Here is a 17,180-nt window from a genome sequence, read left to right on the forward strand (position 1 = left end):
AGGTATAAAAAATCGGGTTTTAAAAAATCGGCGAATAAAGAACGAATTCATATTACAAACGAAACGGTCGGAACACGTCGATCCGACGTTTCCTCAAAACATCGCGTTTCACTTCGCCTCCGTATTAATCGTCACGAGAAATGATTTTTCCTTCAATCACTTCCCCGTTTATCCTCCAATTCTTCCCTCCGTTTCCCTGTGGATTTAATAAATGTTGTACAAGGATCTTCCTGCCGGAAATGCGATATCCCTACACCTTCGTTTTTCTCAAAATTTCCGCAAGTCGAGCTTCCGCCGTTAATACATGTGCAGTTTGTCCGATTTCAGTAGTTCCGGATAAAGAACTCGAGCGGTTTAATAAAACATGATTCGAATCGGGGAAAAGCTCACCCTCCAATTTGCGGGGGCGGGGTTCTCTTTCTCTTCCCTGTACCAGCTGGCATCTCTCGAGGCCAATTAATTGTATTGATTCAGCTCTGACCCGCCGGACAGGCGGGCTGGCCGCCATCCTTGCACGATTTCACCTTTCGTTACTGCAACAGCACCGCAATTCCGACTCGAGTGGTTTCACCGCGTGGTCCAGGGCTCGTCGGAAATACGCGAAGGAAAGAATAATGGGGCGGGATTGAAGTTCCACGTTTTAAAACTTCCAAAGGCGACTAATTCCGAATTAATTGGGGGTGAAACTTGAAGCAAAGAAATCAAACTTTCAGAAATTTCTAGTTCCGGTTACCGCGTAGTTCTTAACTATTTTCATTTTGTTTTTCTTTTTTTTTTTTTTGTTTTTCTATTTTGTAAATAAAAGAACGCAGAACGGAGATGAATTCCATAGCTGTAGCCGTTAAGAATAGATTATTGTGTATTCGTTATTATTGTTATTTTCTATTCCAGTCACTCTTAAAACATTTCTTATTTTTTTTTTTTTTTTATTCAACTATTACGACAATTCGATTTTGACACAGCAATAAATTGATGCCAGGGTCTTTGGCTGGATGAGAAAATTTGGCGAACTAAGCGCACGGATGATCAGAAGACGTAGTATCGATGACAATAATTGCAGTTACAGAAGATTTTCTTGAGATTCAAATAACATTCGACTAGTCGTTGTAACGATACGAATTTTGCTAAAATTCCGTGTATAACGTAGCAAAGAAAATTTCTCTCGCACGTAAGAAAAATAAAAACCGCGAGTATCCAGGATTACCTTTTTTCTTCCACTTTGTTCCGCGAATCCCGGTAATTGGCGAACCCTTTTCGACTCGGCAGGTTCAGTAATTCGGGGGATTATAATGGAAGAATGGAACGTTTGTGCGATCGAATATGCGCCTTGGACAGGGAAGTTACTCGATTATTCGATTTCGGATAGGTTCGATTCGGTTCACGTGAGTGCGTGTGTGTATTTTGTATTTTCCCTGTATTTTTCCCCCGCCCCGAAGGCGTTCTATTTCTATTTCATCGATTTCTATCGCTGGGACAGACCAGCTGCGCTGGTTCCGGATTATATGGGGTGAGTTTCCTTGAATCAGGGCTTTTCGCATCACCCTTTTCTCTATCTTCGCCTGACGTTTCTTTGGCGAAGCGACGGAATGAGAATATAAATCACAGGTCTTTCGGTTGATCGTCATTGGGTTGAAGTTTGTCCGCGATTTGGGAAGAAGGCGGTTGGTTTATACGTGAATAATTTCTCATGCTTCCGTTCTATTCCACGTATGAGATATTGGTTTGTATTAAGTTCTACGGCGTTGATTTTTAATGGAGAATACAGAGAAGGCGGGATGAATCATGGTTTCAGTTTGTTCGCATTCTTCTGCAGACTCGTTGAAAAATTGTTCTGTTTTGTTACGGTTTAGTAGATTTTTCAATTTTCTCCAATTCCGTAGACGACTGAGTTTGAATACCGAAAACTTAATACGCAAAGAGGGAATTTTTGTAATGACGTGAAAAAACTTTAAACTAAATAAAATCTGCGTTCGTCGTAATAAATGCTAACATATTTTTCGGTCACGTCGAGTTTAATTCCAGCTTAGCCCAGCTTACTTTTCCATCAGATTTTCGTTTCTTGATTATACAGTTTATTCAGAAATGCGCATAATAAAATGCGAGCGACTTTTAATACACCAATTTTTACTTACAACTAGGAATTCATTTTTGCATTATTTCTATTACAATTATAACGAAAAACAAAAGTTACCGATCAAAAGCATGAAAAAAAACAAGCGACAAAAATTCCGGGACATCAGCATTGATTATTTCCTCAATCAGTTTTACGCATTCAAAATTTGACACGCTGTAGAAACCCATTCGTGAAAATTATACATATTCGTGTATCGCTCGACAGATAAATATATACGTGGGGAAGGTTTGAAATCGATCCAGGGTTACACGAAGCAATTGGTATAAAGAGATAGTGCAGCATTTAGATAGATGGATAGATAAATTACTCGACAACGATCATCCGAATGTGCCTGATGTCGAATCATTCAACCATTGACCCAAAACTCCATTATTTAAATATTTTGATTCATCGAAGTGCCGAAGCTGAAGAAAATAAGAAAAACTCTATCGAATCGAGGTGATTTTCCCGGTTAGAATTGTGCATGGTAATAATTATTACAGCAACAAAGGTAAAAATTAGTTAATTATCGGTAGGCAATAAATTTTCCTTCTTCTTCTTGTTATTGTTATTATTAACGATAATAATAATGACCGATTTGCCGCGTCGTTGCGAGAAGTTCCTTGCGAGCATTGAAAAACCGTGAAAAAAAAGTTGATCTTCGTTTTATTTTAATTTTCCATAGTATTCTCTCTCGTTTTTAAGGCAATTTATAATTTACATATCGTTCGCGGTTAAAATTCGCAACTCGGGAATTGCCAATCTAACTTGCCTCATTTCTGTATTTCAAATTGGAAGAAAGCACCTTGACGCTAGAACAACTTATAGGGTTTTCTGAAATATTACAGACACACAGGCTCGTATATTTAAATAATTCCACGTCGCCTGTTCGCACGCAGATAATATATAATGCCAATTATCCAAGAGCACGCGCCAAAGTTCGTAATTTCAAAGATAAACTTACGACGTATCGTCCCATCTAAATATGCTGAAGACTAATTTATACGTTGTAGATGTTTGAAGATGTAATGCGGTTTTACGCTCAATTACCAACGGCCAATATCCAATTTGCATAATGCTATAGTTTTACAACAATCAACGTAATTATCTCAGGCTGTCAATATCCTTTCTAATTATCATTTTCCATACGTCGGAAAGGAATCCACACTTTCGGATAATTATGTCACGTGTTGCGAGGCGAATAACCCGGAAAGTACACGGAAAGAAAACTATCGTCGATTTTACATCTCCTGCACTGAGGGATATTTTTAGTTCCGGTTACCGCTCAGTCCTTAATTATTTTCATTCTTTACCACAACCGAAAAATATAGTTCTAGGTAGAAAATGAAAATTAGTTTTTTCCGACAAATTGACGTTAAAGCCTTGTGTAACTAAAAAAGTAGAGTAAATGGAACAATCGGATTTTGCGTTGCAATTACATAAAAGGATCGACGATAGCGCAAAATGGTTACGCGTACCTCGTTTTTCGTAGTTCCAACAATATTCAAACAGTTTTTTAAACGATACCTGCTTCACTGAATTTTTATAGTTACTATAACGAATGAAATTTTTCTCAGAGAACATATGGACAGCACTTTATGGGAATTGAATCTAAAAAGAACAGCTGTAACATGTTTAAAAAAGAAAAACGGATATTGGATAAATAAACCGTTGTTTTTACAAAAAGGAACAGCAACAAGATTCGATCCAATAATGTCACCCCCGGAAAATCATGTCCATCGCAATTCAGATGTTTTTTTTAAAAGATCGAGTATCCGGTTTCCGCCTCAGGAAAGATTGGAAGACCGGAGAAAAAATAACGCGAAAAGCGATCTGTAGTTCGTCGGGATAAACATTTTTTCGTCGAATATGTGTTTGCGCAATCCTTTGCCCATCTTGAAATGTTGCTATACCTGAATTATTCAGCTGGACTTTGGAGGCTTTGAAAACATTTCCCAGTTCAAGGTAAGAGAAAGTATTTTATGGTACATCAATTTTAGCCATCCGAAAATTCAAACTGCTTATCCAACCACTTTTCAGCCGACAAATAAAAAAAAATAAAAAAAAAAATGCAACGATTTTTCAATGATTTTTATGCACGAGACGGAGAACGATGCGTAAAAACAAAAAAAAAAAAAAACAAAAAAAAAAAAAAACGAAACTCACTTTGCTATCTGGAATCAAAAATTTGGACTACTTTCGATTATTTATCTGTAGACTTTGGCAGAAAATAAATCTATCTCATCTATAATATACAATATTCTGACAAGTATGATTATTCCTTCCGGTGTTGCTCCAGACTTGTTTTATTTCCAGACCATAAACTTGACGACCATAATCCTGCTATCCCGGAGAGTTGATCATTCTCGACACAAGGACGAGGAAATATTCCAATTCTTGTCGTGATCTACGAGTCGATTTTCATCGTCAAGATGTGGAATAGATGCAACTTTTAAACACCCGAAGTACAAATCGAAGGTAACCTTACACGACGTAAATACGTGATGTTCAAATTCCCTGTAATTTCGGTAAAAATTTGCAGTTATTTGCTTCAATTTTTCTTATTTTTTTTCTGCACCGTTAAGCATTGCTTAAAAAATATCGTAATCCCGAATGTATCGCAGGAATAAGCACGTGCTTTTTTCCGACAGAAAACCGCATAACTTTGTCAAACTGCTTCGCTTTTCTCTCTACGAATTAGAACATGCTGTCTAGGTGTGGCCGGATGGCGTTCACACTTTATATTCCCAGGGGTTTCATAAAGCCTCAACGTTGTTCCGCTTAACCGTGACGCAAACCGTCCCGTGTTCGCCGCATCCTTAAGCGAATTACACATTGCATCCAGGCGTCCTTCCAAGACTTTAACCGAAACACGCGTGGGAAATAAAAAAAACTCCGAATCACTGTGCGAAAGGAAATCACCCGTACCTTGTCATTTTCAAAAATTTTTAATCGTTCGTAATTTTTACTCCCGATTCCAAATTAATGAATAAAAAAAAAAAAACAAAAAAACAATCACTCACAGCCTGCATGAATATGTTTAGATAACATAAAATGGGTCAATGATTCTGTTGTCGATTATACGTCGTTCTCTCCACGAGTTCTCTCTACCTAAATAATTATCATCTAATGAAAATTCACCCAATTCGGTTTCAGGCTGAAATTTACGGGAGTATTTTATACCCCAACGACAGATCTCTGCATAATCAAATGAAAAGTCCATCTTGAGGTTGAATCCTCGACGAACAGAAGATGGCAAGGTTTGTAAAGGAAAGAAAAGTAAGGGGGGGTGTAGGAATGTTTGGTTACTGCTTTCGGATGTTCGGCTTTGATCAAACTTGGCGGGACTTTCCGCATTTCTTTTTCGATATTCACCTTATACCAAATACGACGCGAGGGTTCTGGAGCGTAAGGAGTACCGAATTTGTTACATTTTTGTTCAGGATTATGTTGGAAAACTTTTCGGGCGAACTATGGAAGGAAGAAGAGATATTCCGTTAAGAGAGAAAATTTATTTGTAAGGATACAAGTTTCTTAAAATGTGAAAAAACATTGTTTGGAGGCGTAATTTTGTAAATGTAAAATCAGTCGATTTTTTTGTTTCATCATCAATTTTGAGTTAAATTCTTTCTTTTAAAGTAAACTGTATACATTTTCTTTTTTTTGATGGTAAATGAATGGATCAGAGGCGTATGATTTGTATAAATAAAATTCTAACTATCAATTGTTTTCTAAGATCATTCGTTCATCCATTCATTCGTTTACAAGATTAAAATTAATGAAACTGGATTAAAATCGGTGGAAAAAGCTGGAAGGAGAGGTAAAAATTGCAAGTACTGGATATTGTAATAGAAACCCAAAATTTTCTGAGCAGGAATTCGCGTTTTTCGCTACTCGACGTCACCTTCAACCTACATTTCCACAAACGATGGTCACTAAACTGAATAAAAATCGACGCATCGAATCGAAAATTAATCGATCAATCGATTGTTTGGTAATTTTTTGAAACGGTGCGTATGAAACCAAAATTTGGTAAATTTCAGTACGCAGTCTTCATAATTTATAGTTTAATTAAAAAAAAAGCTTTCACTTGTTATACCAAATAGGTACTGAGTAAGTTTGATACAACGATGATGATTGATACCTACTCTGGTCGCATAAATTGATATCGTATTGCGTCTAACATGGGAGTAAAAACGTAAAAAGCCGATTGCGAGGAAAATTAATCGAGTTTGAAAAATAATCGGGATTAATGGGAAACAAAATAATAAATTGATTATTTTTGGTCATTCATTCTAATTCACACGTTCTGTCGGCCGGATAACGAGAGGAAAATAAATAATCAATGAGGATCAAGCCACCTCCCCGTCCTTCGGAATATCTTTCAGCTATCAGAGTCGACGTCCCGAGGGAATAAAAAGCTCGGCATTCGATTCCGGCAGGGGTAGGTAATTCCGTCTGACCGTCGCTTGACCGCGTCCACATTGGATCCGTTTATACTTTCGGAGGTAAAAGCGTTGCCCGAAGGGAAGGAATACCTACAAGCATCCACTCGCTCTTTCGCAATCGTTAGAACGGAGCAAACGAATTGTCTCTGTTTCTATTTCGGTCATCTCTGCAGACGGACTGCAGCGGTCATTCGTATCTTGTCAATCCTCGTTTACCGAGCAAGTAAACATCCAGCACGGAGATCGACGAGCGCATATCCGACACAATGCTCGACGACGACGGTTTTCCCGTCCTATTTTTGACGACACGTTGAGACTGAGTTCACCTCTCCTGCATACCGGATCGGTCAGAAGACTATTCTTCAAGAGTCAAACGTAAAAATAGGCGATTTTTCCCTACGTTTGAAGATCAACGAAACCCACTATATCTCGCGAACGAGTCCTTGTTGGGAAATTGCGAACAATTTCTACACCAGTGGGGAAAAACTGTTTTTCCACACTGGTGAGAAAATATTTCGCAACGCTGTGCCAATTTTTTACAATGACCATCCTCTAGACGGCGGTGCACTTCTTTTCTGTAGAGATATCTGGTTCTCTTTTTTCATACAAAGCAAATTTGCGACTGTGGAAATTGAGGCAACCTATCCGTTTCAGATTTCCTGTTTAACCACAAAAAAAAAAAAAACAAAAAGAAATATGGATATAAATTGAATTCTTACAAATACGAATTTTAGACAGTCTGAAAATTGCAAGATAGTTATTTTTTCCAAACTGCGTTTGCGTTACGTTAACTTGACGATTTCAATCTTCATTATTCTTCACCCTCAGATGAACCGAGCAGCTTGCTTCCCGAAAAAATCGCCTTTCACCCCACTCGGCGGTTTTTCTTTTGTCTGCCCGCATGATCGACGGTAATTATAGATAATAAAAGAGGCCTGTATTTTTGCAAGCTTCTTTTTTCGCAACCCAATTTATACGAAGCTGGGATTAAGCTTCGATCCGGGATTTATCGTACAATATCAGACTTTCATCGGAACCGTAGCATCGTAATAAAAGTTTGTTCAACCAGAGAGTTTATCGAGCTGACACAGATATGTCGGAAAATTGTAGAGCTTTGTCAATGCTCCGGAGATTTCGAGTGAAAGCCTCCCCGTCGACGCGCGGAAATACATGAGGCATGTATTCGTACGGTTGTGCATCTCTGCACGTGAAAATTGCATGGAAACGGGTACATTTTATGTTACGAAAATATTACCGAGAACACGAATCGATTCTTCGTCCCTGTGTATTTTTCTAGCTTTTTCACCGAAAAAATCCTCGGATCCTCTTTTCTCTTCGTGAAAATAATTCGCTGATTACGAGTGGTCGTAAAATTTATTTTCCAGTTAAACGCATGTATATTCTGTATATCTGCAGGAGATCGGGATTGAATTGGAGAAAAAAATCCAGGAGGATTCGCCGGCTTATGCCGGTTCTTTTATCGCCAGGATTTACTGCCAGGGTCGCAGATTTTCCGCGATACGCCAAACAGCGTTATATGTATATGCAAAATTTTAACGACGCCCCCTCACCTTTTCATCCGACGATGTTTACTTTGATCGTAACTTGATTCCAACTTAATGCATACCGCTGGCAAGTTTTGCCACGAGCACGGAGATGCAAGAGGCGGTATTTGCTAGGGTACAAATTGTATTACGTACATGCGAAATTATTCCCGTCTCGTCGATCGAGGATGAAATTATATGCTTGGCGAAAAGGTCCGGTGTCCGTAGAAATTAGGGGTCTTATTCGAGGCGCAAGTACGAACGTCGCTAAAAATCGATTCGATGCAATCGTCCTTCCTTTCGTAATGAGCTCGAATCTAAAATTACTGTCACCGAAAGATCAGAGATTAAACTCGTTTCTTTTAAAGACATTTCTTTCATTATTGATCGTCTAATCTTTGAGATACCTGTAATATTTCCGTACGTACGGTTTTTCAACTTTCCTCTTTCTATTTTTTCTTATTTCCGTAGTATTTTGTAGAACAGAGCAGCTTGCGATGGATAATTTTCGAAAAACCACAACGACTCGTCTCCTTTTTCAACATACATATGTATAATTAATATTTCCCCGACCCGCTGCATATTGCTGTCTAGTCAATAAAACGACCTTGCTTAGTGTACTAAACGAGCTTAATAACGCAAACTAAAGTCTCGTGGGACTCGTAATGGGATTAATATTGCTCTTTGTACAACGTGTGTAACTTTTATTCTCTTTTTGTTGCTGCTGGTTTTAGCTTCAAATTATACCGAATTATTTATTAACGCGTACACGTATTAGGTCGGCGTAAGTTAAAAGAAAGGAGCCACTTTGGGCAGCTTGCAAATCACCCGGCTGCTTGTTATACGCTGCAGAAAAATTCTATTGCAAAATTCCTTACTTATTCATACGCTTGTCAGGATCATGGTATTACAAACCGTGCCTTTTTTTTTTTTCGATTTGAAACAAACAGAATTAAACTTACGTCCCCAGTTAACAAAACGACGAAAGAAAAGAAAAGGAGTCACCGTCTTTGCGATTTTCATTCGGTTTGCATAATATAAATTTATGGTATAAATTTGTCTCAGATTGCCAAAAAATTAGGAACGAATCTCACGTAAAACGGTGAATAATAACGTAATTGACTTTAACGTTACGATATTCAAATTCTGGAATTTTATATGTGACGAATAATTGACGAGCAGTAATTTTTTTCTCACCAAATCGAGACAACTTTTTCGTTTACAATGAAAATATTGTAATCAAAGAGCAAGTAATTAAACGGAAATATAATTCACCCTTTACACAGCGACGGGTACTTTCAATTAATCTCTCCCACCTCAAAATCGAGCAATTAAGAAGCCCCGAAAGATGAAGGAGGATCTTACTTACCTTAAACTACCTTCCTGTCGCCGGTTCCGTTGCTAGTCACATTGAGTAGTCGATGAAAAGCATTCGAAGTCCGATGAAAGTGCAATAGAATTAAGATAATCACTTTTCCACTTGCACAGGGGCGGATTATGTCTGTTCAAAAAAAAGTCCGTATCACTGTATTTAAAAACGTGTAATCAATAAACTTGGCTTAAATTTATCAATGAAAAAAATCATTCTGCATAGAAATCCACCACAAACGTTACAACAATATACAACTGAGAGTGGAATCACTCGATCGATTCCAGTTTTTTTTTTACCTTAGTTTTTTATCTATATATATATATATATGTATATGTATCCGTTGGTGCAAAGTTAATTTTTACCATTTTTTTGTTTTTATTTATTTGTTTATTTTTTTTTTTGTTTGGCTTTTATTTTTTACGGTGTTTGAAATAACGTATAAACAATTCACTAAAACTTGGGAGAAATTACTTGATTTTCATTTTTAGCAAGCTTTTATTTCGCGACCGAAGCACTAGCGGGAAAAAATAAATTTCACATCGAGCGACAAATAAATGATGAAACAGCGACGTTGACTTCTTCTCTGGTCGAATCGTTTCCTTCGCGTCAATCATTCGGGTGATTTGAACAGGTACGGATTGATTGGCGGGTGCGCGAGCACTGAGTGAGACTTTCCCTCGGCGACCGTCCCGACGGTCGTATTATCTTTACGGCCCGATGCACGGCGCCACCTGCTAGCGTCGCGACGTCGACGTAAAACCACACGCAACAATTCAGCCCCCTGGATTGCACCCCATGGGGCTCCGTACACTCGACGGGAGTTGGCGAAAAAATCCCCCGAAACGAAAGTTCACCGAAAATTAACCCGTCGTTTGACTGGCAATCAATTTTTAATCACCCGCGGATGAATCGGCGAAACGGGGAAAAAGAATGTGGAATAAAGTGGAGGTCGTGAAAGCTGGTCGCGAAATTCGATTGGCGTAATCTTTTCTTTTTTTTCGTACATACATCAAGTTTCGAAATTAATAAGTATAAAAACTTTTCGATCGGATGGCGAAAGTTCAGCTGTGTAAAGATCGTATATAATGTAGTTTTGATCCGTTGATGAAAAATTTGTACAATTTGTTCGTAATTGATTCAAGATTGTTAGGAAATAGACTTGTTTATTGTCGAATTTATACGATTTTTAAATTTCTTCCAATCAATTCAACCCTCAGTTTTTCAATCCTTTTTCTCAAATCTTATTCCACCTCGATACTTTTGTTTAAACCATGCACTGGATACTCGCGAATATAATATAACGAAGCTGAAAACAGTAATTCTATATTACTTTCGTCGATTAGATATACGAGATAAATATTTTCGATTTAAAGACTGACTTGGTAATTGGAATGAAAATTTTGTCACGTTCCTGTTTCCTCTCTCTCTCTCTCTCGCTCCCTATTTACCGGAGGGGATGAATTTCAACTCGGAGAAATGACGCGACGCACGCCCGGCGTAAACAGCTTTTTTATTTTATCCTCGACACAAGTGTGCGCCGGTTAAGCTTACAGCGTGAAGTGCTAAGCTTGCGATATCAAATGTCAACGCTTAAAGGATTGTTTGCTTTCGTTATTACGCCGACGGGCAGGAAGTGGTATAGTTATACACTGTGTGAGGTATCACCGAGTCTGTATGTATTAAAAACACGGTAATGGATTGTTGGAACAATTCACCTGCAATAATATACATTATGCAAACAAATATTTACACGCTTGTGTGATTTTATCTTCCACCTTATCGAATATGTCTTCTCAGCGAGAAAAGATGGAAAACAAAACGGATTTTACGTCCGGTAAAAAGAGGAGTACGATCAATTGTAGACAAATTATTTTAAAAAAATTTTCAAGCAAGCTGCTATTACGAAAGTTGGATTACAAACTTGGCGTTTTTGTTCCGTCAAAATCTTGGATCAATCAAGTTTTCAATCAATTATGCGTGTACTGAATTAAACAGAGAATCTTCCTGCTCGGGATAATCCGAATAGAAATTTGTCGAAATTTTCAAAACGAACAAACAAGTTTCCTCGAAACGGAATATGTGTTGTCCTGCAATTCAATATCTACTCAAGTTCGACTTCGAATCCCGGTTTGAAAGTAGGAGAGAAGGAATTAAGGATGGAGAAACGAGCGGCGAAACTTTCCTTGCTTGCAGAATTTACTGTTGCACAGAATCCGCGCTTTTCCCGAGTTCGAAAGCTCAAATCGGATTGCGGCAGGCGAACGGCGATATCAAAGAACGCTTTTGGCTCTTGACTCCTGTCGACCGGCTCTTGAACCTCGGATCTAAAGTTCCCTAGAATGAACTTTGCGTCCCGTTCTTTTTTACACCGAAAAAGGGAAATTCCGCTCGGGCGTAAACAGCGAGCTAGAATTTCATCTCGTGCTGAAGCAGCTCGAGTTGAGGGGTCCTTTTTGCCGAATTTGCAATACGGCGATCCTGTGATCGAGACAGAGAGGATTAAAATAAAAAGGACCTGTGATCCTGCCTGTCGAACGACTCCCAGAACCTACATTGAAATCAAGATAGTCGCAATAATTTCAGTCACTCGTTTGCGAAATTAGCAAATTATCGTTCGCCTTTCTCATCCATTATTTTCTCTGCGTTGTCTCGCAGCGAGACACATTTTTTTCCGAAAATTCGTCTCGTTATTAGAAAATGTTTCCCTCCAATTTTATACCCATGAAGTAAACACGTGCGTCTCTGTTGGAACTTTTTACTCGCCTATGAGATTCGAGCGAATAACCGTAAAAATTGAAGTTCCGATTGCTTCCCGCGGATGAAAAGGAGGAAGAAATAAAATTTCACTCAAATTCAAGCTGCACTCGGAGTTCCGTTATTATTAGATTTTCTTCTCACGTGTAAGGTAAAATTTAATTCCGCTCGTATTGACCGGTTACTTCAAGGTTTTCCGCCCAGCCGATGTTGCAGCGGCAAGCTTCTTTTCCAACCGCAAGCACGTTGAGCCTGGCTTAAAAAGTGTACCTTTGATCTCGAACTTGCAGCTATTATGCCCTATTCGCTTTGTTACTTTTTACAGACGCAAAGAAAATTATTCACACGAGACAAAATCTGGTTTCGTTCATTTGTCAACTATCCAAACGGCGATTTTAATCTTGTCTCTGCGATTTCAATACAAAGTCTGACAGTTGTTGGTGAAAAATCTGTTCAGTCGGTTTGTATTTCGATTACAAGCTGCGGCAGGGTTAAAAAAAATACCGAAACCTTGTTCGAAACACGATTGCATTGATTATCAACTGACAAATCAATATTTTGTATTGATTATAAACTTACAAATAAAGGAAACGAAGAGTTTAAAATGACCCCAACAAAAACCCCTAAAAATAAAAAAGAAAAACGACAACACTTTATTAGCAATATCTTTGCCATTTCTGAATCGAAATTATTTAATAACATTTGATTTTCTTTACCTTTATGGTAAAGGTACAAAAATGTCAGATAAAGACGTATACATGTATGATAAAAAGTAGGTATTCATTCATTCATCGAACATGCATACTTTGGATCGATTAATTGTTTAAGATGGTCTAATACATTGAAATTATTAAGTGAAAATTGTCTTCCTTCGGGTTTCTTGTTTTAAAATTCTTTCTGCGATTTTTCTTTTATTTTTAAATTAAGTTTTCTTACAATTGACTCAACTTTGATAATTGCGTTGTGAAGGTCTTCAGCAGATATATGGCAATAATGTCGACTTATTCTTTACGAAGCAAGGATCCAATTTCCGTTTTTATTTTTATCATATGCCAGTCGATTTTCTTTATAATTCGATGTTATTTTTTTGAGACTTATTATTTGCCGTCAGAATCTACGTCAACGTCTGTTGTTTTCAATTTTCAATACGGTCGTTAATTGTTTTCAAGATCCTTAGAAATGCATTCTTGAATAATTGGAATCAACTCATCGAGTTTCGTATATCAGTTGTAAGAGAAATTCAAATTATATTCAGTAATTGTTTTGAACGAAACATTTACCGCCGTGTATCAAAGCGTTTAAAATCTCCCCAGCCTAGACCTAAATTCGGAGATCATATTTCTCGGCAGCGCATCATACGCTCGAGCTTTACAAGATAAAAATTCATTGCCTAACATACGGTTGCTTCATTCTTATCAGCGCAGCGACGGGAGTTCAGAACAGTGACGAAAAACAAAAACACGTGACGGGTTTAACGGCTCGCGAAATTTGCGATTGGAAATAAAATCGTCAGATTCTCGCAGTATTCGCCGAAACATTATGAAGTCGTCGCCGATATCCGCTGTCACCTTCGTCCTGATCTTGGTTTCGCTCGTCGAAGGTACGTGTTGCACGATTCGTAAATCACGGCAGTCAAAAAAACAATAAAAAAAAATAAAATAAAAAAAAAAGCAATAGGGTATTCAAAACTCGAGCACGTGCTTTTTACCAGGATTATACCCGCCGTCTTTATCGCCCCGAGTTTAGGAGGCATAAAGAATTGCTCACCCTCACGTAGCAGAGCTTTGGCAGAGACGTGACGCTTTGTTCTGGTCGTAAAATCTAAAGTCCGAGCAATTGCTCGAATATCTCGTTTGAACCTCGCCTCCGTCCGCCGCCGGATGTCGAATTAGTGTCAAGAGTCAATTCGGCGATGACATTTTGCAGAAAACAATCGAACGTAATCGTCTTGAAAAAAAAAAAAAAAACATTCAGATACAGAGTACATTTCGAGAAATATCGAACTGACCGAACAACGCAAATATTTCGTCAATTCTGAGCAATTGTATTCAGCGACGTTAACTCGGTTTCTAGCCAAGTCGTCGAACCTCGAAGCCAATGACCGACGAGTGGCTCGTGTGTCTCTAGAAATTACAGAAACGCCGTACATCGTGAGTATAACAACTAGCTAATTCATTTCGGCCAATATATTTCATCAAGTACCAACCCGAGTCTTGGCTCACGAAGTTCCGCCCACAATTCAGAACCTCTCAACCTTGCGGTAACTTTCGTAAGGAAAAAGTTCTCGATACAGTTTTTATTCTGTAAATATATGTGGTTGAATCTTGGAAATAAATTCAAAAAAAGAAAGAAGACTTTATGTTATAGAATGTGAAGATTGCGAATATTCCTTTTATTTTTGTTAGGTATATAAATTTATAGCAACATCCGAAAAAGGTATTATGAATTCATTCGGTCGTCCATTCGATCATTCGCTCGCAAAGTACATAAATTATCGATAAACAGGTGAAACAGATTGAAATTGTAAATATAAATCGTATTTCTTTTTCATTAAAATTGTTTCTCGCACTTTTCTTTAATCCCTTTTAAATAGCCTCTCACTTTGATTTGTATTCGTTTCACTGAATATCCGTCGTTTTAATGTCTCGAATTGTTTTTTCAACAATTGTTCGCTTATGTTTTATTACCGGCAGAGCAGATCAACAGATGTTATCCATTACGACGACAGGTTGGCTGGATCTATGTAATTATATCGTTGAAGATACCTAACATAGTTGATCTTTTACACATCTCTGATTTGATCCCGCGAAACGGAATCTTCAAATTAATAGTTCACTCGATTCGTTCTCGAAGTTGAATTCTTCAAAAAGAGAAAGAAAATAAAAGGCACGTGTGTCAGGAAAGGCAATTTCACACGTGGTGCTCCGACGATGGTTTCGCAGTGTGAAAACTCGTTTCCGGGAAGGAAGCTGTACATTTACGAAGACGGACATCACGTGACGTAAAAATAGGGTTAATTTCACTGGAGCATTCGTTTCGGTTTTAGACGGAGATATTTTTAAATCTTTACAATTCCGAGGTAACCAAAGGCTACGAAAGTCACTCAAGGCTTGAAGAAATAAAGTCACACTCGCAACGCGACAGGATTACAGGTTACACGAGTACGCCATAAACGGGGTTGGTTCTTGGAAATTAACAGAAAACTTAATTCGGAATTTAATCAATTTAATCGAAGGGTTCCCTGTCTAGACTCAAATTCGAAGAGCTGATGGTAGTTTAATCTGCAGTGGAGCCGTTCTCAACTTTCTCTATATCCTAACGACCGCCAGCTGCGTAAACGGGTGAGGCAAAGTACATCCTAATAGCTCTAATACTATTATCCATATTATCTTTAAATTGGAATGAAACGTCAATACGAGTACCCGAAACTCTCTCTCGAGACTAACGCGCGTTTTCGAATCCTTTCATTCGATAATCCTTATCACTCAACAGCCGTCTATCGAAATAATTCGCCGCTTTTTGGCCCGCGGACAATTTTCCCTCTCGACTCTTTGTAACGCTGATCCCAGCTTTGAGCTAAGTTACGAAAGTTGTTATCTTGCGTTATCGGATCTGCTAGTTTTAGGACGGTCACCTTTGAACTTGAACGTCGAATTGCAGATACGAAGCGGATGATCTAACCGTCGTCGTTGGCACGGATGGTTTGAATGCCGGGACTTTTTACTCTCTCACAAACGTAATCAGTCATGAAAATTTCGTCCCGGATGATCGCGATCGGCTCAACGACATCGCCATGCTCAAGGTGAAAGTTTTTCTTCCACTATTTTCGATGCCATTTTCACGAATACTTCATACTTTGCATATGTAAAAATTGTGGAAAACCTTAGTTTGATAACGAACTTTTATTGTAAAAGTTTGTCTTCACGTTTTAATCACACTCTAGCATCAAAATTAATTTCTCTCTATTATCGATTCGTCGTTAAGTAATCGAAGAAACAATTCCTCCATTTCAGTTGGCCCGTTATCTGAGATACAATACAGCCGTTCGTCCAATTCCAATTCCTGAGATACATGAGACGGAAATTGGTCAGGAAGGCTCAAGTGCTGTAGCATCTGGATGGGTAAGGACTGCTTTTGCAGATACGTCGTTTCCGCTCGGTTCACGATCCATTTTTTAAAATCATTCCAGTCTAAGCTAGCTAATGGAATTTTCTCCAATTACCTGAAATCCTGTAAAATACTCTGAAAACTTGTAACACAATTGGAATTTATTAAAAAATCACAAGTTTGTGACAGAATTTCAGAGCTTAGAAACGATTTTCTGAATCAGTTGTAATCCCGAAATCGAGCGAGATATTTTTCTTTTGCAATTAAAAAATTCTCCATTTCCTTGACAATCGCATGATTATTTTTGAATTTTTATAGAGTATTTCTAGCACGCTGAAGAAAATCAGGCGAGTCATAAACGGCGTCAACGAATGTCGACGGTCTTACGCATCTCTTGGCGTGTCGGTAAACGATGATTACATCTGCGCAACAACCGAAGTCTCAGAAAATGACGAGAACGTGAGTCTACACTTTACTCATTCGACTTGATATAAATATCGGTGGACGATGTGAGAACAGGGCAAAATTGTTTTGAAAAAACAACATCGATATTTTAACTAATCGAAGTTTCATTTTCGAAGGGCAACGACGGCTCTCCTTTGGTTCAGGACTCAAAATTGATCGGACTCAAGTCTTGGTCGACTTCCGGATTCCCTGACGTTTACACTCGAGTGGCTCATTACCGCGATTGGATTGAGGAAAACAATCTAGCATAAAAATCCGAAATCTTACAACAAGATTAATTTATTCCCGAAGTCTGATTTACACCGATATCAGTGCTTGACATTATGTAACACTTTTCTAATATTAATTCTGTCATAATAAAACTCGAACCATTTTCA

At 38.2% G+C, this 17,180-nt stretch overlaps 2 protein-coding genes across 7 annotated transcripts in view; one reads left to right on the forward strand and one right to left on the reverse strand.

The window, feature by feature from the left end:
- The window catches only part of LOC107217350, a 43,355-nt gene extending 33,583 nt beyond the window's left edge, over positions 1-9,772 (reverse strand). For all 6 annotated transcript variants that reach the window (XM_046739808.1, XM_046739809.1, XM_046739812.1 and 3 more), the window contains exon 1: positions 9,475-9,772. The gene's annotated coding sequence lies outside the window, so the exon portion shown is untranslated. The remainder of the gene's footprint in view (positions 1-9,474) is intronic.
- A 3,887-nt stretch (positions 9,773-13,659) lies between these two features.
- On the forward strand, positions 13,660-17,180 carry LOC107217337 (trypsin-3). Its single transcript, XM_015654834.2, has 7 exons — positions 13,660-13,831; positions 14,305-14,381; positions 15,481-15,572; positions 15,892-16,033; positions 16,245-16,352; positions 16,657-16,797; positions 16,920-17,180. The coding sequence occupies exons 1-7, from the start codon at positions 13,771-13,773 to the stop codon at positions 17,052-17,054; spliced, it is 756 nt and encodes a 251-aa protein (XP_015510320.2). The 5' UTR covers positions 13,660-13,770; the 3' UTR covers positions 17,055-17,180.

Source organism: Neodiprion lecontei, chromosome 5, assembly GCF_021901455.1.
Source record: "Neodiprion lecontei isolate iyNeoLeco1 chromosome 5, iyNeoLeco1.1, whole genome shotgun sequence".
NCBI classification, from domain to species: domain Eukaryota; kingdom Metazoa; phylum Arthropoda; class Insecta; order Hymenoptera; family Diprionidae; genus Neodiprion; species Neodiprion lecontei.

What these genes read in the sequence shown, in the direction of transcription:
- LOC107217337 (XM_015654834.2), top strand. Translation starts at nt 13,771, where the DNA reads ATGAAGTCGTCGCCGATATCCGCTGTCACCTTCGTCCTGATCTTGGTT. An exon ending in CTTGGTTTCGCTCGTCGAAG is followed by an intron (nt 13,832 to 14,304) that starts GTACGTGTTGCA and finishes CTCGGTTTCTAG; the next exon opens with CCAAGTCGTCGAACCTCGAA. An exon ending in ACGACATCGCCATGCTCAAG is followed by an intron (nt 16,034 to 16,244) that starts GTGAAAGTTTTT and finishes CCTCCATTTCAG; the next exon opens with TTGGCCCGTTATCTGAGATA.